We start from the raw sequence: 25,921 nt of genomic DNA, 5'->3' as shown, positions 1-25,921 counted from the left end.
CCAGTCCGGAGCAATCAGAATGGCTGAAAACCCCTCTAGCTAAATCCGCTAACACCCCCTGGGTAGCATTGATAGAAGTGTAAATAGATACCCCAGGTGTAAGCACCAAGGAGCCTTCATGGCTTCCAGAAAAGTTGCTTGAGGGTACCTTGATAGAGCGCCGTACAGAGGAAGTTTTCTGTTCAAGTAGAAGGCCAGGAGATCTATGATGGGCCTACCTGACATGGCCATGAGTTCCAGAAACACCTACTGGTGAAGGTTTAATTTTCCTAGATGAACAGTGTGGCGGCTGAGGAATTCCGCCTTCCAGTTGTCCACTCCTGGAATGTACAGTAAATGGCTAGTATGGCGGAATCCAAAGCTCCGCCTAATGGAGGATATGAGACACCAACTCATGGCCCGCCAGTTCCAAGTGCCACCCTGTTAGGGGCTGTAGGCCACGGCTGTGGTATTGTACAACTGGTTGAGAACAAGATGGCCTTGTAGAGACTGCTAAGCCTGGAACAAGGGCATTCCGGACTGCCCTCAACAACAGGATGCTGATGGTGAGAGCAGCTTCTGTAGAGGACCTTGAAAATGCCTGTCCTGAATGACTGCTCCCCAACCTGTCAGGCTGGCATCCTTGGTGACAAGCACCATATTCCAAATTAAAATCGTTCTCCCTTAGTCATATTTGGTCTGTGTAGCCACCACAGTCAGCGATGATGAGTTTGAAGGGCCAGCCGGGATATTGCTCTGTCTAGACGTGAACCCATTCTTGACCAACTGCGCAGAAACTGCATTGAAGATCCGCGAGGGAAGAAGGACCCGCTGAAACTAGATGCTGAAGAGGAGACCACAGAAATTACAAAATCTTGCAGCCGTAGTGACGAATTGCGTCAATTAAATGGCAGACACCAGAACTAGACTGGAGAAACCTTATCCAGTCAGTGGTATCTTAACAGGTAGGATCTATCCCCCTCTTCCTGAGAGGAGGTGGCAGAATCTGAATAATGTTCAGGAAAATGAAAAGGGGGCTGTAATAGCTGCCATTTGGTAATCTTTGCCCCAGCAGATGCTACTAGTTTATTTATAGATGTAGCCACCTTGGAAAGACACCTGTCCAGATTAAGGGCCAATGCTTTTAAAGGGTGTTTTTGTGTATATACACAAGCTTCAGAACACTCAAATCAAGGAATCTGAACAACTGCACCAAATCCACTTTTAACTTGTGTGGTTTGGTAAGTGGTTACAATTAGAGATGAGCGGGTTCGGTTTCTCTGAATCCGAACCCGCACGAACTTCATGTTTTTTTTCACGGGTCCGAGCGACTCGGATCTTCCCGCCTTGCTCGGTTAACCCGAGCGCGCCCGAACGTCATCATGACGCTGTCGGATTCTAGCGAGACTCGGATTCTATATAAGGAGCCGCGCGTCGCCGCCATTTTCACACGTGCATTGAGATTGATAGGGAGAGGACGTGGCTGGCGTCCTCTCCGTTATAGTAGAAAAGAGTAAAGACTGAGTGACTTAGTTATAATTGTGGGGAGGATTGGGGACGGGGAGCAGCTGTTAGGGAGTACAGTGATTTAGATTAGGAGAGAGAGATTGACCTGATTTACTGGAGCTTAGGAGTACTGTAGAAGAGAGTGCAGAGTTTACTAGTGACTGACCACAGTGACCACCAGACAGTGCAGTTTTATTTAATATATCCGTTCTCTGCCTGAAAAAAACGATACACACAGTGACTCAGTCACATACCATATCTGTGTGCACTGCTCAGCCCAGTGTGCTGCATCATCTATGTATATATTATATATCTGACTGTGCTCAGCTCACACAGCTTATAATTGTGGGGGAGACTGGGGAGCACTGCAGTGCCAGTTATAGGTTATAGCAGGAGCCAGGAGTACAAGACAGTCACATACAATATCTGTGTGCACTGCTCAGCCCAGTGTGCTGCATCATCTATGTATATATTATATATCTGACTGTGCTCAGCTCACACAGCTTATAATTGTGGGGGAGACTGGGGAGCACTGCAGTGCCAGTTATAGGTTATAGCAGGAGCCAGGAGTACATATTATATTAAAATTAAACAGTGCACACTTTTGCTGCAGGAGTGCCACTGCCAGTGTGACTGACCAGTGACCTGACCACACTGACCACCAGTATAGTTAGTAGTATACTATATTGTGATTGCCTGAAAAAGTTAAACACTCGTCGTGTGACTTCACTTGTGTGGTGTTTTTTTTTTTATTCTATAAAAAACTCATTCTGCTGACAGACAGTGTCCAGCAGGTCCGTCATTATATAATATATATACCTGTCCGGCTGCAGTAGTGATATATATATATTTTTTATATCATTATTTATCATCCAGTCGCAGCAGACACAGTACGGTAGTTCACGGCTGTAGCTACCTCTGTGTCGGCACTCGGCAGTCCGTCCATAATTGTATACCACCTAACCGTGGTTTTTTTTTCTTTCTTCTTTATACATACATACTACGACATCTCTTTATCAACCAGTCTATATTAGCAGCAGACGCAGTACAGTACGGTAGTTCACGGCTGTGGCTACCTCTGTGTCGGCACTCGGCAGTCCGTCCATAATTGTATACCACCTAACCGTGGTTTTTTTTTCTTTCTTCTTTATACGTACATACTACGACATCTCTTTATCAACCAGTCTATATTAGCAGCAGACACAGTACAGTACGGTAGTTCACGGCTGTGGCTACCTCTGTGTCGGCACTCGGCAGTCCGTCCATAATTGTATACCACCTAACCGTGGTTTTTTTTTCTTTCTTCTTTATACATACATACTACGACATCTCTTTATCAACCAGTCTATATTAGCAGCAGACACAGTACAGTACGGTAGTTCACGGCTGTGGCTACCTCTGTGTCGGCACTCGGCAGTCCGTCCATAATTGTATACCACCTAACCGTGGTTTTTTTTTCTTTCTTCTTTATACGTACATACTACGACATCTCTTTATCAACCAGTCTATATTAGCAGCAGACACAGTACAGTACGGTAGTTCACGGCTGTGGCTACCTCTGTGTCGGCACTCGGCAGTCCGTCCATAATTGTATACTAGTATCCATCCATCTCCATTGTTTACCTGAGGTGCCTTTTAGTTGTGCCTATTAAAATATGGAGAACAAAAATGTTGAGGTTCCAAAATTAGGGAAAGATCAAGATCCACTTCCACCTCGTGCTGAAGCTGCTGCCACTAGTCATGGCCGAGACGATGAAATGCCAGCAACGTCGTCTGCCAAGGCCGATGCCCAATGTCATAGTACAGAGCATGTCAAATCCAAAACACCAAATATCAGAAAAAAAAGGACTCCAAAACCTAAAATAAAATTGTCGGAGGAGAAGCGTAAACTTGCCAATATGCCATTTACCACACGGAGTGGCAAGGAACGGCTGAGGCCCTGGCCTATGTTCATGGCTAGTGGTTCAGCTTCACATGAGGATGGAAGCACTCAGCCTCTCGCTAGAAAACTGAAAAGACTCAAGCTGGCAAAAGCACCGCAAAGAACTGTGCGTTCTTCGAAATCCCAAATCCACAAGGAGAGTCCAATTGTGTCGGTTGCGATGCCTGACCTTCCCGACACTGGACGTGAAGAGCATGCGCCTTCCACCATTTGCACGCCCCCTGCAAGTGCTGGAAGGAGCACCCGCAGTCCAGTTCCTGATAGTCAGATTGAAGATGTCAGTGTTGAAGTACACCAGGATGAGGAGGATATGGGTGTTGCTGGCGCTGGGGAGGAAATTGACCAGGAGGATTCTGATGGTGAGGTGGTTTGTTTAAGTCAGGCACCCGGGGAGACACCTGTTGTCCGTGGGAGGAATATGGCCGTTGACATGCCTGGTGAAAATACCAAAAAAAATCAGCTCTTCGGTGTGGAACTATTTCAACAGAAATGCGGACAACAGGTGTCAAGCCGTGTGTTCCCTTTGTCAAGCTGTAATAAGTAGGGGTAAGGACGTTAACCACCTCGGAACATCCTCCCTTATACGTCACCTGCAGCGCATTCATAATAAGTCAGTGACAAGTTCAAAAACTTTGGGTGACAGCGGAAGCAGTCCACTGACCAGTAAATCCCTTCCTCTTGTAACCAAGCTCACGCAAACCACCCCACCAACTCCCTCAGTGTCAATTTCCTCCTTCCCCAGGAATGCCAATAGTCCTGCAGGCCATGTCACTGGCAATTCTGACGAGTCCTCTCCTGCCTGGGATTCCTCCGATGCATCCTTGCGTGTAACGCCTACTGCTGCTGGCGCTGCTGTTGTTGCTGCTGGGAGTCGATGGTCATCCCAGAGGGGAAGTCGTAAGCCCACTTGTACTACTTCCAGTAAGCAATTGACTGTTCAACAGTCCTTTGCGAGGAAGATGAAATATCACAGCAGTCATCCTGCTGCAAAGCGGATAACTGAGGCCTTGACAACTATGTTGGTGTTAGACGTGCGTCCGGTATCCGCCGTTAGTTCACAGGGAACTAGACAATTTATTGAGGCAGTGTGCCCCCGTTACCAAATACCATCTAGGTTCCACTTCTCTAGGCAGGCGATACCGAAAATGTACACGGACCTCAGAAAAAGACTCACCAGTGTCCTAAAAAATGCAGCTGGACCCAATGTCCACTTAACCACGGACATGTGGACAAGTGGAGCAGGGCAGGGTCAGGACTATATGACTGTGACAGCCCACTGGGTAGATGTATGGACTCCCGCCGCAAGAACAGCAGCGGCGGCACCAGTAGCAGCATCTCGCAAACGCCAACTCTTTCCTAGGCAGGCTACGCTTTGTATCACCGCTTTCCAGAATACGCACACAGCTGAAAACCTCTTACGGCAACTGAGGAAGATCATCGCGGAATGGCTTACCCCAATTGGACTCTCCTGTGGATTTGTGGCATCGGACAACGCCAGCAATATTGTGTGTGCATTAAATATGGGCAAATTCCAGCACGTCCCATGTTTTGCACATACCTTGAATTTGGTGGTGCAGAATTATTTAAAAAACGACAGGGGCGTGCAAGAGATGCTGTCGGTGGCCAGAAGAATTGCGGGACACTTTCGGCGTACAGGCACCACGTACAGAAGACTGGAGCACCACCAAAAACTACTGAACCTGCCCTGCCATCATCTGAAGCAAGAAGTGGTAACGAGGTGGAATTCAACCCTCTATATGCTTCAGAGGTTGGAGGAACAGCAAAAGGCCATTCAAGCCTATACAATTGAGCACGATATAGGAGGTGGAATGCACCTGTCTCAAGCGCAGTGGAGAATGATTTCAACGTTGTGCAAGGTTCTGATGCCCTTTGAACTTGCCACACGTGAAGTCAGTTCAGACACTGCCAGCCTGAGTCAGGTCATTCCCCTCATCAGGCTTTTGCAGAAGAAGCTGGAGACATTGAAGGAGGAGCTAACACGGAGCGATTCCGCTAGGCATGTGGGACTTGTGGATGGAGCCCTTAATTCGCTTAACAAGGATTCACGGGTGGTCAATCTGTTGAAATCAGAGCACTACATTTTGGCCACCGTGCTCGATCCTAGATTTAAAGCCTACCTTGGATCTCTCTTTCCGGCAGACACAAGTCTGCTGGGGTTGAAAGACCTGCTGGTGAGAAAATTGTCAAGTCAAGCGGAACGCGACCTGTCAACATCTCCTCCTTCACATTCTCCCGCAACTGGGGGTGCGAGGAAAAGGCTCAGAATTCCGAGCCCACCCGCTGGCGGTGATGCAGGGCAGTCTGGAGCGACTGCTGATGCTGACATCTGGTCCGGACTGAAGGACCTGACAACGATTACGGATACGGACATGCCGTCTACTGGCACTGCATATGATTCTCTCCCCATTGAAAGAATGGTGGAGGATTATATGAGTGACCGCATCCAAGTAGGCACGTCACACAGTCCGTACTTATACTGGCAGGAAAAAGAGGCAATTTGGAGGCCCTTGCACAAACTGGCTTTATTCTACCTAAGTTGCCCTCCCACAAGTGTGTACTCCGAAAGAGTGTTTAGTGCCGCCGCTCACCTTGTCAGCAATCGGCGTACGAGGTTACATCCAGAAAATGTGGAGAAGATGATGTTCATTAAAATGAATTATAATCAATTCCTCCGCAGAGACATTGACCAGCAGCAATTGCCTCCACAAAGTACACAGGGAGCTGAGATGGTGGATTCCAGTGGGGACGAATTGATAATCTGTGAGGAGGGGGATGTACACGGTGATATATCGGAGGATGATGATGAGGTGGACATCTTGCCTCTGTAGAGCCAGTTTGTGCAAGGAGAGATTAATTGCTTCTTTTTTGGTGGGGGTCCAAACCATCCCGTCATTTCAGTCACAGTCGTGTGGCAGACCCTGTCACTGAAATGATGGGTTGGTTAAAGTGTGCATGTCCTGTTTATACAACATAAGGGTGGGTGGGTGGGAGGGCCCAAGGACAATTCCATCTTGCACCTCTTTTTTCTTTTCTTTTTCTTTGCGTCATGTGCTGTTTGGGGAGGGTTTTTTGGAAGGGACATCCTGCGTGACACTGCAGTGCCACTCCTAAATGGGCCCGGTGTTTGTGTCGGCCACTAGGGTCGCTAATCTTACTCACACAGCTACCTCATTGCGCCTCTTTTTTTCTTTGCGTCATGTGCTGATTGGGGAGGGTTTTTTGGAAGGGACATCCTGCGTGACACTGCAGTGCCACTCCTAAATGGGCCCGGTGTTTGTGTCGGCCACTAGGGTCGCTAATCTTACTCACACAGCTACCTTATTGCGCCTCTTTTTTTCTTTGCGTCATGTGCTGATTGGGGAGGGTTTTTTGGAAGGGACATCCTGCGTGACACTGCAGTGCCACTCCTAAATGGGCCCGGTGTTTGTGTCGGCCACTAGGGTCGCTAATCTTACTCACACAGCTACCTCATTGCGCCTCTTTTTTTCTTTGCGTCATGTGCTGATTGGGGAGGGTTTTTTGGAAGGGACATCCTGCGTGACACTGCAGTGCCACTCCTAAATGGGCCCGGTGTTTGTGTCGGCCACTAGGGTCGCTTATCTTACTCACACAGTCAGCTACCTCATTGCGCCTCTTTTTTTCTTTGCGTCATGTGCTGTTTGGGGAGGGTTTTTTGGAAGGGACATCCTGCGTGACACTGCAGTGCCACTCCTAAATGGGCCCGGTGTTTGTGTCGGCCACTAGGGTCGCTTATCTTACTCACACAGTCAGCTACCTCATTGCGCCTCTTTTTTTCTTTGCGTCATGTGCTGTTTGGGGAGGGTTTTTTGGAAGGGACATCCTGCGTGACACTGCAGTGACACTCCTAAATGGGCCCGGTGTTTGTGTCGGCCACTAGGGTCGCTTATCTTACTCACACAGTCAGCTACCTCATTGCGCCTCTTTTTTTCTTTGCGTCATGTGCTGTTTGGGGAGGGTTTTTTGGAAGGGACATCCTGCGTGACACTGCAGTGCCACTCCTAGATGGGCCAGGTGTTTGTGTCGGCCACTAGGGTCGCTTAGCTTAGTCATCCAGCGACCTCGGTGCAAATTTTAGGACTAAAAATAATATTGTGAGGTGTGAGGTATTCAGAATAGACTGAAAATGAGTGGAAATTATGGTTTTTGAGGTTAATAATAATATGGGATCAAAATGACCCCCAAATTCTATGATTTAAGCTGTTTTTTAGGGTTTTTTGAAAAAAACACCCGAATCCAAAACACACCCGAATCCGACAAAAAAAATTCGGTGAGGTTTTGCCAAAACGCGGTCGAACCCAAAACACGGCCGCGGAACCGAACCCAAAACCCGAAAAATTTCAGGTGCTCATCTCTAGTTACAATACCGCTAGTTGGGATCCTTGACGTCATCGCAGATGCCGGAATGCTGACTAGCGGTGAAATACTGCCTCCGGAATCCCGGCGCCACAGGCTTTTCTCCGTCCCACGACAGCCATAGAGGGAGAATATAACCTGTGGTGAGCAAGGAGAGGCCGCAAAGGGCTTGCTAGCGCTCACCCTGCTGCGCTCACCCTGCTGTCGGCACACCGTTGGCCGGGATCCCGCTGCAGATATGACGGCCAGCATCCCGGCCACCGGATTTTCATACCGATCCCGTGTGGTTTATGTGCATCCTGTCATTCAGCATTTATGCAAATCATTTGTCCTAAATGATTAAACCTAATACTCTGTAGTCAGTCATCCTGCATCTGGAGCTACGACGTTATTTGCTCCTCGAAACGTTTGGGACAAATTTTTCCAACTGTCTAATGTTGGGTACACACTGCCCGATATATATGCAGTTCAACAGCATTGTGGGTGTTTCGGCGGATGTGTACCACCGATATATCTGTGAACGACATAATTCACAGACATATCGAGTCGGCCCTGCAGCACAGCCGATGGCAGATACATCGTGCTGTATGTACGGGTGGTAAGCAAATGTAAATGCCTGTCCAGTTGTGACGTCAGACACGACACATCAGGCCAAAGATTGGTAAGTATGTATGCATTTAACTGTACGATAGGGCATCGGATCCGTCATCTTAGTGTGTACCCAGCATGAGTGCAGGGTAGGCAGTCTGTAACAACAATGTATCTAAAAGTTACATTAGAGGTATGACTCCAAGAAAACTGGCTAGAGCTGGTTCAAGGCGGTCACAGACGAACCTATACTCAAAAGTATTCACAAGGCTAGACAAATTTTACATATTTAAAATAGGATATGAAAAACAAAAATCATACATATAGTGCCTTGCTAAACTATTCACCCCCTTTGCATTTTTCATGTTTTGCTGCCTCACAACCTGGAATTAAAATGGATTGTTTGAAGGTTTGCATCATTTCATTCAGAGAACATGGCTACAACTTTGAAGATTTTTTTCTTTTATTGTGAAGCAAACAACAACTAGGACAAAATAACAGAAAACTTCAGCGTGCATAACTATTCACCACCCTAAAGTCACTACTTTCCAGAGCTACCTTTTGTGGCAATTACAGCTGCAAGTCGCTTTGGATAAGCCTATATGAGCTTGCCACTGGGATTTTTGCCCATTCCTCAAGGCAAAACTGCTCCAGCTCCTTGCTGCTGGATGGTTTCCGCTTGTGAACAGCAATCTTCAAGTCTGACCACAGATTCTCAATTGGATCGAGAGCTGGGCTTTGACTAGGCCATTCCAACACATTTAAATGTTTCCGCTTAAACCACTCCTGTATTGCTTTAGCAGTATGCTTTCGGGTCATTGTCCTGCTGGAAGGTGAACCTCTGTCCCAGTCTCAAATCACAGGCAGACTGAAGCAGGTTTTGCTCAAGAATATCCCTGTATTTAGCACCATCCATCTTTCCCTCGAAACAGTTTCCCAGTCCCTGCTGCTGAAAAACATCCCCACATCATGATGCTGCCACCACTATGTTTCACTGTGGGGATGGTGTTCTTGGGGTGATGGGATGTGTTGGGTTTGCGCAAGACATAGCGTTTTCCTTGGTGGCCAAAAAGTTTAGTTTTAGTCTCATCTGACCAGAGCACCTTCCTCCATACATTTCGGGAGTCGTCCACATGCTTTTTGGCAAACTCAAAACATTCCTTCTTATTTTTAACACTAAGTAACAGATTTTTTTCTGGCCACTCTTCCATAAAGCCCACTCGTGCGCAGAAACACAAGTCTCTGCTGTGGAACTCTGCAGCTCCTTCAGGGTTACCTTTGGTCTCTGTGCAGCCTCTCTGAATGCCCTCCTTGCCCGGTCCGTGAGTTTTGGTGGCCAGCCCTCTCTTGGCAGGTTTGTTGTGGTACCATGCTCTTTCCATTTGAAGATGATGGATTTGATGGGGCTCCAGGGGATCATCAAAGATTTGGATTTTTTTTTCTATAACCCAACCCTGACTTGTACTACTCAACAACTTTGTCACCGACTTGTTTGGAGAGCTCCTTGGTCTTCATGGTGTGACGCCTCTTGCTTAGTGGTGTTACAGCCTCTGGGGCCTTTCAGAAAAGGTTTGTTTATATTGACAGATCATGTGACACTTAGATTGCACACAGGTGGACTACATTCTGAAGGTAATTGGTTGCACCAGAACTTTTGAGGGGCTTCACAGCAAAGGGGGTGAATACATATGCACATACCAATTTTACATTTTTTATTAATAAAAATAATTTTTTTATATGAATTTTTCTCATTTTATTAGCTTAGACTATTTTGTGCATATCCATCACATAAAATTCTCTCTATGTCCGATGAAACAATAATGGACAATTTTGCTGCATCTTTGAAACTTATTACAGGAAGCATTTACCAGGAAATGTCTTGCAAGATTTTACGCAGGGCTTACATATCCCCTAAAACTCGTCATTTAATGGGCCTTTCTGACTCAGCGAAACGCATTAAATGCTCTGCACCAGTGGCCGACATTATGCACTGCTTTTGGCAATGCCCCCATATTCAAACATTTTGGAGTGAGTTACAGACATATAGTGCCTCTGTGCTAGGTATACGCTTTCGCTGCACTGCCTCCAGGGTCCTCTTTGGCCATCTCCTTGACAAGCCAGATATTCCTCACCCAGACAAAAAGCTATTAACACTTCTTTCGGCAGTAGGACAGAAGTCCATACTCCAACAATGTATACATGACACTTATCCCAATCTGTCTATGGCAACTTCCAGACTTTTCTTATTCAAAGGACTGGTTGGAAACAGCTCATAACAAAGAGATTCTGACTCCTGCACTGTTTCGGTGCTGGGGCAAGTTTACCCACACATTGCCTTCTTCAACGAAATTGGCAATAAAACAAAGCTTCCACTCTACCACATGGCACTCTCCCTAACGTTTAGATAACAGACCCCCCATCTCCCTCCCATAGCCTCATTTCTACGTGCTCATCACTCCGTCTCGCCTCTTACCATTAGACACTTCTCACACCTGTCTTTCCTTCCTGACTTCAGCACTCTTCCTTTCCTCTTTTTCCTTCTTGAATCTCCTTCTTTTCTGATTCACTGGTCTCTCCATGGATGGATCGGCGGTCCCCTGGCCTCGGTAGGTAATGTGTGTTTGTTTTGTGTGTGTTTATTGCTTATGTTTATGTTTTTAGTCCATCACCTGGATGGACATTTTTTCAGGTCCAATTTCTTGCTAATTCAGACCTACCATTGACCCCTTTCTGCTCACTACTATGTTTTACAGCGGTCTATATTTATGTTCTATGTTGAAAAATGGAAAAATAATTGAGGTATTGGTTGAGACTATGACCTTGCTCTACCTAGTATGCTTTATTGTATATTTCCTCTTTGCAAATGGCTATGCTACATGTTTTCATTGCATACTGCCACAAACCAAATTATACATATATAAAGGGGGTTCTATTAGCCAAGGAAATGTGCCACACGGGAAAAACTGTGGTCAATTCGGGATATCCAATTAGAGCCCATTTGTTTTGTGCAGCAAATGACCCTGTATCGCACTAAAATAGAGTCACTGCAGACCTATCAGGGATTTGGCCAATAAGCGAGGCTAATAGGCTAGCCATTGGGCGAGTCAATTAGCCACGGTAAACTACACCAGCTAATTGGATACTGCCCATAGTAGGTTATAACAGACAAAATCATTCATATATATTGTAGATTATCAAACAGTAAACCTGAAAAAATCCCACTACATGCTGTCACAGACTAAATTATACATATACAGGTTGAGTCTCCCTTATCCAAAACGCTTGGGACCAGAGATTTTTCCGTATTTTGGAATAATTGCATACCATAATGAAATATCATGGTGATGGGACCTAAATCTAAGCACAGAATGCATTTACGTTTCATATACACCTTATACACACAGCCTGAAGGTCATTTTAGCCAATATTTTTTATAACTTTTTGCATTAAACAAAGTGTGTGTACATTCACACAATTCATTTATGTTTCATATACACTTTATACACACAGCCTAAAGGTCATTTAATACAATATTTTTAATAATTTGTGTATTAAACAAAGTTTGTGTACATTGAGCCATCAGAAAACAAAGGTTTCACTATCTCACTCTCACTCAAAAAAGTCCGTATTTCGGAATATTCCGTATTTCAGAATATTTGGATATGGGATACTCAACCTGTATAGGTATATTCAATTCATGTTGGATCCTTTCCAACGGAAAGGATCAGACATGTGAGTATTCAATGCCGCGCCAAACCAGACAGGTTTGGACCGATACAGACAATGCCAATCCAACTTTTTTTTAAAGTCGGTTTGACATTGTCGGAAACGGGCTAAAACCTGTCGGGTTTGGCTGCACTTCCGACAATACACGTGGATCGGCGGCTTAAACAGTCGATCTGCATGCTTTCCAACAGGTTTCCGTCAAGTTGGATTTCCCGACTTGTCTGAAAATAGGGGGCAGCATTGAATACGTCGGAAGCCCTTCCGACCTAAAACAGTCAGAAACTGCCGCCTTGTCGGAAAGACTTCAATTGAATACCCCCTTATAGAAGGTTATGGCACACAAAAACATACATATATAGCAGGATATCAACTGATCTAATCCCACAAACTGCTGATCTCTGTCCCTGGTGATGTAAACGTCTTGCATCATGTCCCCCAGTATGCAGAAGCAGAACACTAGTGGAATATGGCGCTGGACCATCAGAAGCCATCAAGTGTTGGGGGGGGAGCTTAACAGTGCTGTAAACAGTGTCCGAAATGGTAGTGGTATACTGCCACAGACCCTCTTCCTGGTAGTAATATAGCCTTTAAAAATCACTGTAGCATCTATAGATGTAGCAGAGTGCGCTGGGATAGCCTGTAACTACTGCTACCTGAACAGTTGCCTCCTCGGAGTGTGGTACGACGATGGAAGAGAGCCAGGGACAGCTTCTGGTTTGGCGACTGCCAATGACTGGTTACATAGCAGGACAAGGACTCACACTAGTCTTACTAAACTATGCTGCTCCTGGTCTGCTAGTGCACAAACTCTCCTTGTTAACAGGGGCTGAGGCAACGGAATCCGATTAAAAAAAAAATAAAAGAAATAAAACTAACTAAAAGCTAGAGAAGAAAATGTGTCCCAAGGAACTAAAAACGACCCTAGGAAGCTGATGGAGGTGGAAAGGATTAGAGGGGGGAGCAGTTTAGTTTTTACTCTATTAGTGGCAAACTCCATAAACTACACTCTAACCACATGGACAATGTTCCCCAGACTGAAACTAGAGGAAAGTAGTATTCAAGCATTGCAGCCATGCACAGTATCATTAGTTCATCTGCATCCACAAATTATAGCCCTTTAGGAATGGAGCAATCTCTGGCTGCAAATAGTCACAACCTGGCACGCCATGCAGCACGATGCATCACAGCAAAGATGAGCATGTCTACATCTGTATTCAATATATTATCTTCTGTTCAGAAGTCTAAATTAAAGCTCACCTGAACTACAATAGTCCTCTTCCCTTTGCAAAATTTTTCCAGCATCTTAAGGAACAAATGGGTTGTCTCCACTAAATCTTTTAAGAATGAACGTGGTTGCTTGGTCTCATCAAACTTTCGAAAAAGTGCCAGAAATAGCTCCCGATACTCCATCACATAAAATATATTATCTGGAAAAAGATAATCACTTCCATGATGTGGTGGACAAAGATCAAGTCTCTGCATATGCACATAAGGTACAGCTAGGGTTTAGAAGTACTGATGTAGGTAAGAAAAGAAAGGCAGGAATAAAACTTACTTTTAATGACTTTGCTACTTTCTCGCACAGACTCATTTTTTGAATGATCCATTTCATTTACAGTAGTGAGAAGCTCTTGATAGGCTTTTAGAGCAAGGTGCATTCTGCATCAATAAAAGTATATTAGTATATATGATTTATGTACACATATAACAAATAATGTAACCATAAACAAGCAGCCAGTAAAACAACACTTCACTAATTATGCAAGTTTAATTTTTACTTATAGACCCAACCACAGCATACTACTACATAAAAAGCTCGACTCACCTACGGGCCCAGGAAAATGCCTCTTTCTTGTCTGTCAGCATCATCTCATAGTAGTTGGTGAGGTTTTGCTCTATGAAGTGGAAAGTCCTTATACTAACAGTTTCTGATACAAGTTCTGGTTGAAAATGAAAGAGACGATTGAAGCCCATAAAAAAAGCCATAGACCAGAGGTAGTAGGTCTCATCATGCTGCTGCGCCTTCTCACGAATCAAGTGATCCTACAAATTTGCAATAATCATTACTTTGTTAAAATGTAAGCAATGGTAATGGATTTCAAATATACTTATGTCAGCTATGGCTATCAAGAAACAGCTGCAACTTGCTTATTAGCAACTCCATGTTTAAATACAGAAACATAAAACATTTCGGGGTATATGCAATTGCGGTCGAATTCGCGGCAATTATCGCCGTTTTTTAATTCGACCAAATTCGCCAGGTGAATCCCGGCAGGTGCCTGCCGGGATTCACCATATTCAATGAAAAACGGATTCGCCAGAATCGCGGGCGAAAATCGGCCGATTTGGCGGATTTTGCCGCGATTTTAAAAAACGGGAAAAAACGTGAAAAACCCGAAAAAAAAATGGCGTGGGGTCCCCCCTCCAAAGCATAACCAGCCTCGGGCTCTTTGAGCTGGTCCTGGTTCTAAAAATGCAGGGGAAAAATTGGCTCTGCGCCTGATGCTGGTGCCAAAAATACGGGGGACAAAAAGAGTAGGGGTCCCCCGTATTTTTAACACCAGCATCGGGCTCCACTAGCTGGACAGATAATGCCACAGCCGGGGGTCACTTTTATGCCGTGCCCTGCGGCCGTGGCATCAAATATCCAACTAGTCACCCCTGGCCGGGGTACCCTGGGGGAGTGGGGACCCCTTCAATCAAGGGGTCCCCCCCCCCCCAGCCACCCAAGGGCCAGGGGTGAAGCCCGAGGCTGTCCCCCCCCATCCAATGGGCTGCGGATGGGGGGGCTGATAGCCTTTGTGATAATAAAAAGATATTGTTTTTTCCATTAGTACTACAAGTCCCAGCAAGCCTCCCCCGCAAGCTGGTACTTGGAGAACCACAAGTACCAGCATGCGGGAGAAAAACGGGCCCGCTGGTACCTGTAGTACTACTGGAAAAAAAATACCCAAATAAAAACAGGACACGACAGACACCGTGACTTGTACAACTTTATTACATACTGCCGACACACACATACTTACCTATGTTGACACGCCGACTGCCACGGTCGCCGACGATCCGAGGGTACCTGTGAAAAAATTATACTCACCTTCCAGCGTCCAGAGGTACATCCACGTCCAGAGGTAAATCCACGTTCTTGGCAAAAAAACAAACCGAACACCGATCCATACCGGACTAGAAAGGGGTCCAATGTTTTCACATAAGACCCCTTTCTCCCGAATGCCGGGACATCACGTGACTCCTGTCACTGACGTCCCTTCAGCCAATCAGGAAGCGCTACTTCCGTGGCGCTCACCTGATTGGCTGTCCGCTGTCTGTACTGTGACAGCGCATCGCAAAGCCGCTCCATTACTTTCAATGGTGGGAACTTTGCGGGTAGCGGTGGGGTCACCCGCCGGTCAGCCGCTGACCGGCGGGTGACCTCACCGCTAGCCGCTAAGTTCCCACCATTGAATATAATGGAGGGAGCTGTGCGATGCGCTGTCACAGTGCAGACAGCGCTCAGCCAATCAGGTGAGCGCAACGAAGTTGCGCTTCCTGATTGGCTTAGAGACCTGTCAGTGACAGCTGTCACTGACAGGTCTCATTCGTGGAAAGGTGTGTCAGCATGGGACAGCATGGTCAGCAAGGTGTGTCAGCATGGGACCCCTTTCAGTCCGTTTTTGGTGCGGGTATTTGCGTTTTCTTATTTTGCCAAGTCCGTGGATTTATCTCTGGACCATGGTTGAGGTGAGTATTTTGAACTTTTCTTTACAGGTATCCGTGGATTCTACATGGAGAAGAGGACCGATGTCGGCGTGTGAACATAGGTAAGTATGTGTGTGTCGACGTATGAAATAAAGTTTTACTGTCGACGGTGTGTGTGTCCTGTTTTTATTTGGGTATTTTTTTCCCAGTAGTACTACAGGTACCAGCGGGCCCGTTTTTCTCCCGCATGCTGGTACTTGTGGTTCTCCAAGTACCAGCTTGCGGGGGAGGCTTGCTGGGACTTGTAGTACTATTGGAAAAAACAATATCTTTTTATTATCACAAAGGCTATCAGCCCCCCCATCCGCAGCCCATTGGATGGGGGGGGACAGCCTCGGGCTTCACCCCTGGCCCTTGGGTGGCTGGGGGGGGGGACCCCTTGATTGAAGGGGTCCCCACTCCCCCAGGGTACCCCGGCCAGGGGTGACTAGTTGGATATTTAATGCCACGGCCGCAGGGCACGGCATAAAAGTGACCCCCGGCTGTGGCATTATCTGTCCAGCTAGTGGAGCCCGATGCTGGTGTTAAAAATACGGGGGACCCCTACTCTTTTTGTCCCCCGTATTTTTGGCACCAGCACCAGGCGCAGAGCCCGGTGCTGGTTTTAAAAATACGGGGGATCCCCTGTCAATTTTTCCCCCGCATTTTTAGAACCAGGACCAGCTCAATGAGCCCGAGGCTGGTTATGCTTTGGAGGGGGGACCCCACGCCATTTTTTTTTATGATTTTACCCTTCCAGCATAAAAAAAATAAAAAAAAATAAAAAAAAATATTTTAAAAAATATATAAATAATATTTGTGCCTCCCAAAAAAAAAAAAAAAGTACCTAATCCCTTCTAATATAAATAGATCTGCTATTCCCCCCAAAAAAAACACCAAAAAAAACATGTTTAAATTTTTTTTATTTGTTTTCACCCTCCAAAGTGTGGCGGATTGAAAATGACGAATTTGCTGTCTAAAAGCACTGCTGTCGAATTTCAAAACTTGAATTGAATATGCTTTGGTCGAATTGCAGCACTTGTATCATTGCAGAAAAGTCGAATTTGCAAAAAGTCGAATTTCAAAAAGTCGAATTTTGAAAGTCCGTTTTTTGGTCGGAAAGCACTGGATTGCATAGGGGAATTTTTTTTTTTGGTCGAAAATGACCCGAAATTCGACAATTTCGGGAATTCGACCACAATTGCATATACCCCTTCAAGAATACTTAATGAGATTCCAGTTAGGCTGTAAGCCATATTTTTATTGAAAGAATTCTTTTTATTGGTAAAATGTTACTCAAATCAATACAGACAAGAAAATTTTGATGTTACAGAACATGAAGAAGCAGCAGAAGCAGCAGAAGAAGAAGTAGAAGAAAAAGAATACAGGACTAGAGATTCCATACTTGTCACAAACCACTCTGTTTTTTTATTATGTTGTGACTACAGGCACGGTGCCATGACTTCTTAAAAAACAAACAAAACCCTATTATACGGGACTCCACAAACTCCTTCCCTAACAGTCCATAGGACAGGAGAAAAAATAAGATTTTACTTACCGATAAATCTATTTCTCGTAGTCCGTAGTGGATGCTGGGAACTCCGTAAGGACCATGGGGAATAGCGGCTCCGCAGGAGACTGGGCACATCTAAAGAAAGCTTTAGGACTAGCTGGTGTGCACTGGCTCCTCCCCCTATGACCCTCCTCCAAGCCTCAGTTAGGATACTGTGCCCGGACGAGCGTACATAATAAGGAAGGATATTGAATCCCGGGTAAGACTCATACCAGCCACACCAATCACACCGTACAACTTGTGATCTGAACCCAGTTAACAGTATGATAACAACGAAGGAGCCTCTGAAAAGATGGCTCACAACAACAATAACCCGATTTAGTTAACAATAACTATGTACAAGTATTGCAGACAATCCGCACTTGGGATGGGCGCCCAGCATCCACTACGGACTACGAGAAATAGATTTACCGGTGAGTAAAATCTTATTTTCTCTGACGTCCTAGTGGATGCTGGGAACTCCGTAAGGACCATGGGGATTATACCAAAGCTCCCAAACGGGCGGGAGAGTGCGGATGACTCTGCAGCACCGAATGAGAGAACTCCAGGTCCTCCTCAGCCAGGGTATCAAATTTGTAGAATTTAGCAAACGTGTTTGCCCCTGACCAAGTAGCTGCTCGGCAAAGTTGTAAAGCCGAGACCCCTTGGGCAGCCGCCCAAGATGAGCCCACTTTCCTTGTGGAATGGGCTTTTACAGATTTTGGCTGTGGCAGGCCTGCCACAGAATGTGCAAGCTGAATTGTACTACAAATCCAACGAGCAATAGTCTGCTTAGAAGCAGGAGCACCCAGCTTGTTGGGTGCATACAGGATAAACAGCGAGTCAGATTTTCTGACTCCAGCCGTCCTGGAAACATATATTTTCAGGGCCCTGACAACGTCAAGTAACTTGGAGTCCTCCAAGTCCCTAGTAGCCGCAGGCACCACAATAGGTTGGTTCATGTGAAAAGCAGAAACCACCTTAGGGAGAAATTGAGGACGAGTCCTCAATTCTGCCCTGTCAGAATGAAAAATTAAGTAAGGGCTTTTATATGATAAAAGCCGCCAATTCTGACACACGCCTGGTTGAAGCCAGGGCTAACAGCATCGTCACCTTCCATGTGAGATGATATTTTAAGTCCACAGTGGTGAGTGGTTCAACCAATGTGACTTAAGGAACCTCAAAACAACATTGAGATCCCAAGGTGCCACTGGAGGCACAAAAGGAGGTTGTATATGCAGTACCCCTTTTACAAATGTCTGAACTTCAGGTACTGAAGCCAGTTCTTTTTGGAAGAAAATCGACAGGGCCGAAATTTGAACCTTAATGGACCCGAATTTTAGGCCCATAGACAGTCCTGTCTGCAGGAAATGGAGGAAACGACCTAGTTGAAATTCCTCTGTAGGGGCCTTCTTGGCCTCACATCACGCAACATATTTTCGCCAAATGCGGTGATAATGTTTTGCGCCTACATCCTTCCTGGCTTTGACCAGGGTAGGGATGACTTCATCTGGAATGCCTTTTTCCTTCAGGATCCGGCGTTCAACCGCCATGCCGTCAAACGCAGCCGCGGTAAGTCTTGGAACAGACAAGGCCCCTGCTGGAGCAGGTCCTTTCTTAGAGGTAGAGGCCACGGGTCTTCCGTGAGCATCTCTTGAAGTTCCGGGTACCAAGTCCTTCTTGGCCAATCCGGAACCACGAGTATCGTTCTTACTCCTCTCCTTCTTATGATTCTCAGTACTTTTGGTATGAGAGGCAGAGGAGGGAACACATACACTGACTGGTACACCCACGGTGTCACCAGAGCGTCCACCGCTATTGCCTGAGGGTCCCTTGACCTTGCGCAATATCTGTCCAGTTTCTTGTTAAGACGGGACGCCATCATGTCCACCTTTGGTTTTTCCCAACGGTTTACAATCAGTTGGAAGACTTCTGGGTGAAGTCCCTACTCCCCCGGGTGGAGGTCGTGTCTGCTGAGGAAGTCTGCTTCCCAGTTGTCCACTCCCGGAATGAACACTGCTGACAGTGCTATCACATGATTTTCCGCCCAGCAGAGAATCCTTGCAGCTTCTGCCATTGCCCTCCTGCTCCTTGTGCCGCCCTGTCTGTTTACGTGGGCGACAGCCGTGATGTTGTCCGACTGGATCAATACCGGTTGACCCTGAAGCAGAGGCTTTGCTTGACTTAGGGCATTGTAAATGGCCCTTAGTTCCAGGATGTTTTTGTCTCCAGGCTTGACCATAAGCCCTGGATATATTTTTTCCCTGTGTGACTGCTCCCCAGCCTCGCAGGCTGGCATCCGTGGTCACCAGGACCCAGTCCTGAATGCCGAATCTGCGGCCCTCTAGAAGATGAGCACTCTGCAACCACCACAGGAGGGACACCCTTGTCCTTGGTGACAGGGTTATCCGCTGATGCATCTGAAGATGCGACCCGGACCATTTGTCCAGTAGGTTCCACTGGAAAGTTCTTGTGTGGAATCTGCCGAATGGGATTGCTTCGTAGGAAGCCACCATTTTTACCCAGAACCCTTGTGCATTGATGCACTGAGACTTGGTTCGGTTTTAGGAGGTTCCTGACTAGCTCGGATAACTCCCTGGCTTTCTCCTCCGGGAGAAACACCTTCTTTCTGGACTGTGTCCAGGATCATCCCTAGGAACAGAAGACAAGTCGTCGGAACCAGCTGCGATTTTGGAATATTGAGAATCCACTCGTGCTGCCGCAACACTACCTGAGATAGTGCTACACCGACCTCCAACTGTTCTCTGGATCTTACCCTTATCAGGGAATCGTCCAAGTAAAGGATAACTAAAATTCCCTTCCTTCGAAGGAATATCATCATTTCGGTCATTACTTCAGTAAAGACCCGGGGTGCCGTGGACCATCCCTACGGCAGCGTCTGAACTGATAGTGACAGTTCTGTACCATAACCTGAGATACCTTTGGTGAGAAGGGTAAATTTTGACATGAAGGTAAGCATCCTTGATGTCCCGAGACATCATGTAGTCCCCTTCTTCCAGGTTTGCAATCACTGCTCTGAGTGACTCAATTTTGAATTTGAACCTCTGTATGTAAGTGTTCAAAGATTTTAGATTTTAAAATCGGTCTCACCGAGCCGTCTGGCTTCGGTACCACAATAGTGTGGAATAATACCCCGTTCCCTGTTGCAGGAGGGGTACCTTAATTATCACCTGCTGGGAATACAGCTTGTGAATGGCTTCCAAAACTGCCTCCCTGACAGCGGGAAACGTCGGTAAAACAGACTTTTTGGAAACGGCGAGGGGAATACGTCTCGAATTCCAATTTGTACCCCTGAAATATTACCTGAAGGATCCAGGGGTCTACTTGCGAGTGAGCCCACTGCGCACTGAAATTCACTGAGAACGGGCCCCCACCGTGCCTGAACTTGTAAAGCCCTAGCGTCATACTGAGGGCTTGGCAGCGGCGGAAAAGGGTTTCTGTTCCTGGGAACTGGCTGATCTCTGCAGCCATTTTCCTCTCCCTCTGTCACGAGCAGAAAAGAGGAACCCTTTTGTCCGCTTGCCAACCAGGACTGCGCCTGATAATACGGCGTCTTATTTTGAGAGGCGACCTAGGGTACATCCCCTTTTTTTAAGGCAATACTTCCAAATGCCGTTTGGAATCCCTGACCACTTTACTGGTAGAATACAAAGCACTTCTACTTGATGCCAGTCGGCAAATATTCCGCTGTGCATCATGCATATATAGAAAAGCATCTTTTAATTGCTCTATAGGCAATAATATACTGTCCTTATCTAGGATATCAATATTTCCAGTCAGGGAATCCGACCACGCCACCCAGCACTGCACATCCAGGCTGAGGCGATTGCTGGTCGCAGTATAACACCAGTATGTGTGTAAATACATTTTAGGATACCCTCCTGCTTTTTATCAGCAGGATCCTTAAGGGCGGCCATCTCAAGAGAGGGTAGAGCCCTTGTTCTTACAATCGTGTGAGCGCCTTATCCCCTGTAGGGGGTGTTTCCCAACGCACCCTAACCTCTGGCGGGAAAAGGTATACTGCCAATAACTTTTTAGAATTATCAATTGTTATCGGAGGAAAACCCACGCATCATCACACACCTCATTTTATTTTTCAGATTCAGGAAAACTATAGGAAGTTTTTCCTCACCAAACATAATACCCCTTTTTTGGTGGTATTCATATTATCAGAAAAGTGTAAACATTTTCCATTGCCTCAATCATGCAATGTGTGGCCCTATTGGAAATCACGGTTGTCTCTTCACGTCGACACAGGAGCCAGTATCCGTGTCGGCGTCTGTATCTGAGGTAACGGGCGCTTTAGAGCCCCTGTATGAGACATCTGGACATGCACAAGCTGAGTAGCCGGCTGTCTCATGTCAACCACTGTCTTTTATACAAAGCTGACACTGTCACGCAATTTCAACAGTACATCCACTCAGGTGTCGACCCCCTAGGGGGTGACAACACTATTACAGACACTCTACTCCGTCTCCACATCATTTTTCTCCTCATACATGTCGACACAAAAGTACCGACACACAGCACACACACAGGGAATGCTCTGATAGAGGACAGGACCCACTAGCCCTTTGGGGAGACAGAGGGAGAGTTTGCCAGCACACACCAGAGCACTATATATATATACAGGGATAACCTTATATAAGTGTTTTTCCCTTTATAGCTGCTGTATTGTTTATACTGCGCCTAATTTGTGCCCCCCTCTCTTTTTTTAACCCCTTTCTGTAGTGTAGTGACTGCAGGGGAGAGCCAGGGAGCTTCCCTCCAACTGAGCTGTGAGGGAAAATGGCGCCAGTGTGCTGAGGAGATAGGCTCCGCCCCTTTCTCGGCGTCCTTATCATCCGTTTTTCTATATGTTTTGGCAGGGGTTAAATGCATCCATATAGCCCAGGAGTTATATGTGATGCATTTATTTTAGCCATATAAGGTTTTATCGATTTATTGCGTCTCAGGGCGCTGCCCCCCCAGCGCCCTGCACCCTCAGTGACCGGAGTGTGAAGTGTGCTGAGAGCAATGGCGCACAGCTGCGGTGCTGTGCGCTACCTTATCTGAAGACAGGATCGTCTTCTGCCGCCGATTTCACCGGACCTCTTCGCTCTTCTGGCTCTGTAAGGGGGCCGGCGGCGCGGCTCCGGGACCCATCCAGGCTGAACCTGTGATCGTCCCTCTGGAGCTAATGTCCAGTAGCCTAAGAAACCCAATCCACTCTGCACGCAGGTGAGTCCGTTTCTTCTCCCCTTAGTCCCACGATGCAGTGAGCCTGTTGCCAGCAGGTCTCACTGAAAATAATAAACCTAAACTAAAACTTTCACAAAGAGCTCAGGAGAGCCCCTAGTGTGCACCCTTCTCGTCGGGCACAGAAATCTAACTGAGGCTTGGAGGAGGGTCATAGGGGGAGGAGCCAGTGCACACCAGCTAGTCCTAAAGCTTTCTTTAGATGTGCCCAGTCTCCTGCGGAGCCGCTATTCCCCATGGTCCTTACGGAGTTCCCAGCATCCACTAGGACGTCAGAGAAACACAACTAACATTCTTAATGTTAAAGGGTAAACAACTCCAACATATTAAAGAGGCAATGTACTAAGCATTGAAAAGAGTGGAGAAGTGAGCCAATAGAGAAGTTGCCCATGGCAACCAATCAACTGCTCTGCATAATCTTAGAGTATGAAAATTATAAATGTTACTTCAATGCTGTTTAATTGCCATTGGCAACTTCTCCACAAGCTCACTTCTCCACTCTTTTCACTGTTTAGCACATCAACTCCTTAGACTCCTTCATGTTTATTTAAATTTAAACCCTTCAGTCATATTGGGAGGTCTTTGTTTTAATATGTTCAGTCTATGTACACATATTCAGATGTAATAGGAATAATAAGCGGTAAAAATGGTTTTAAGGAAAGATGTAAAATAAATCATATTAAAACAGAAGCAGAAATAGATATCGGAGGTCTTTGATCAGTGTTCAGATATGCTTGGCGTATCATTAATCTAATCTAATGGGCTATGGTCTGCTTAGTAGCTGGCCACTCCCGGCGGGGAGTATCATAGAACATGAATAAAGTATCTGTCTTCCGTAAAGGAGCTGTTTGAGTAACAAATCTTCAAAGCCCAAACCACATCCAGGGTGGAAGGTGTCCCAGAATCTTACTGTAAAGAAGGAACTTCAACAGGCTGATTGATATAAAAAGCTGAAACAACCTTTGGCAAAAAGGACGGGCGTGTTCTCAATTATACTCTATCGTCATGGAGAATCAGGAACGGAGTTTTACAGGATAACGCACTCAATTCCGACACCCTCCGTGCTGAAGCAAGGGCAATAAGAAAAACAGACTTCCATTCCAGGTATTTAAGATCCACTTCCTCCAAGGGCTCAAAGTAAGTAGACTGGAGGAAATCCAGCACGAGACTCAAATCCCTAGGTGCCGTAGGTGGCACAAACAGAGGCTGGACTCTGAGGACTCCTTGCAAGAATGTCTGTACTTCCGGCAAAAGCGCCAGATGGCGTTGGAAGAAAATGGAGAATGTGGACACCTGCACCTTCAGAGATCTCAGACTAAGTCCGGAATCCAACCCCGCTTGAAGAAACAGCAACAACCAGGATAGGCAAAGAGAGTCAGATGGGAAACTCTGGTGTCCATACCAGGACACATAGGACCTCCAAATGCAATGTTAGTGGGACGATGTAACTGGTTTATGTGCCTGTAACATCGTGGGAATGACGGCCTCCATAATTCCTTTCCGTTTTAGGATGTCCGCATCAACTGGTGAACCAAGGGTCCTTGTCATAACAGATCCGGATGTAGAGGAAAAGGCCACGGATTGTCCGCTAGAAGAGATCGCAGGTCCGAAAACAAGTTCTCCGTGGCCAATCCGGAATCATCATGGTTAGTTCTCGTTTGATTCTTTTGGCGTACCCGAGGAAGAAGTTGAAATGGAGGAAACAAGTAGACAAGGTTATACGGACAAAGCACTGACAGAGCGTCCAGAGGATCTCACGTACTGGACATGTATCGAGGAAGCGGATGATTGAGCCTGGACATCATGATGTCCACCTGCAGATAACACCATCGGTGCACTAAAGCTTTGAATACTTCCGGGTGAAGAGCCCATTCTCCCAGATGGAGAGCCTGACGACTGAGATAGTCTGCTTCCCAATTTTCCACTCCTGGAATGAACATGGCTGAGAAAATGACTTTGTTGCGCTCTGCCCACTGCAGAATATGTGCTGCCTCTTGCATGGCCATGTGACTGAGAGATCCACCCCATTTGCTGACATACTCCATCTTTTAATTCCTTAATCAATCCACTGCTTTGTTAACCCATGAACTAACCAAAGTTGGTCTAAGTGAAACATCTGCCACCGTAAAAATGTATTTCAACATCGTATCCAATTTAGTCAGATGGATCCTTTAAAAAAGTTACGTCTGGAACCGGCAAGGCCATCTTTTTTGACAATATGGAGAGAGAGTAATCCACCTGGAGGAATTTATCCCATTTGTCTGTCACATAAGCTGGAAAAGGGTAATTTATTAGAAACCTCCTTTGCATTTGAAAACACTTGTCCAGGTTCTTCCAAGCCTCAGATAGTTGATCAGCAAGTTTTTTTGAAAAGGGATAAGTGACTGATGATCGCTGTTTTTTTACCAAATAAGGTAGTGTCCGGCTAATCCAGTGGCAGAGTCTCAGAAATGTTCAACACCTGTCAAACTGCTAAAATAAAGGGTTCAACCCCCTCAGCAGATTCTGGTGGATTTATTTCCTAAGTGTCTGTGACCTCACCCAACTCACGGTCATTGTCATCCACTTCATCGTGGGAAAGTAGCTCCTCCCCCAAGTCGTCTGGCGAATCCAGTGGCAGAGTCTCAGAAATGTTCAACACCCGTCGAACTGCTAAAATAAGGGGTTCAACCCCCTGAGCAGATTCTGGGGGATTTATTTCCTAATTGCCTGTGACCTCACCCAACTCACGGTCATCGTCATCCACTTCATCGTGGGAAAGTAGCTCCTCCCCTGAGTCATCCGATTGGAGAATGAGTGGTATCAGACGCTTCTTAGCTGTCCAAAAGCTTCGAGAGACTGTCCACCGACTTGGCAAGTCCCGCCACCCAATGTGATTCTGTAGAAAGGGAAGGGTAGACTGAACCCTGATGAGGGTTCTAACAGATTCACGAGTCTTGCGTAAAGCAGCCAACTCAGTATTTAACTGCAACATAGTTCCTGTGAGGGGTGTAGTATGGTATGCCGGGGGCCGGGCTCCCGCCGGCATACCGGCAGCTCCATCCAGGGGGGTCACGGACCACCAAGAGGGAGAAAAGATGTCGGTATGCCGGGTGTCGGGATTCCGGTACCGGTATACTGTGCGCCGGGATCCCAACAGCCGGCAACCTAAATACCGAATCCCCCCCCTCCCCCTCCCCGTAAGAGCTGCCGCACAGTGGGGGAAACTGGTGTCATGTAAAAGACCTATTAAAATAACATCC

At 46.4% G+C, this 25,921-nt stretch overlaps 1 protein-coding gene across 2 annotated transcripts in view; it reads right to left on the bottom strand.

Annotated features, from left to right (window-relative positions):
* The window catches only part of TIMELESS (timeless circadian regulator), a 419,423-nt gene that overhangs the window by 195,683 nt on the left and 197,819 nt on the right, over window positions 1-25,921 (bottom strand). For both annotated transcript variants that reach the window (XM_063952567.1, XM_063952568.1), the window contains 3 exons: window positions 13,962-14,179; window positions 13,692-13,795; window positions 13,394-13,563 (listed from right to left, as the gene is read on the bottom strand). In XM_063952567.1, coding sequence (XP_063808637.1) covers window positions 13,394-13,563; window positions 13,692-13,795; window positions 13,962-14,179 — 492 coding nt within the window. The remainder of the gene's footprint in view (window positions 1-13,393; window positions 13,564-13,691; window positions 13,796-13,961; window positions 14,180-25,921) is intronic.

This window comes from Pseudophryne corroboree, chromosome 2, assembly GCF_028390025.1.
Source record: "Pseudophryne corroboree isolate aPseCor3 chromosome 2, aPseCor3.hap2, whole genome shotgun sequence".
NCBI lineage: Eukaryota > Metazoa > Chordata > Amphibia > Anura > Myobatrachidae > Pseudophryne > Pseudophryne corroboree.
Note: the sequence above shows the minus strand (reverse complement) of the source record. Positions and strands in the feature narration are given on the sequence as shown.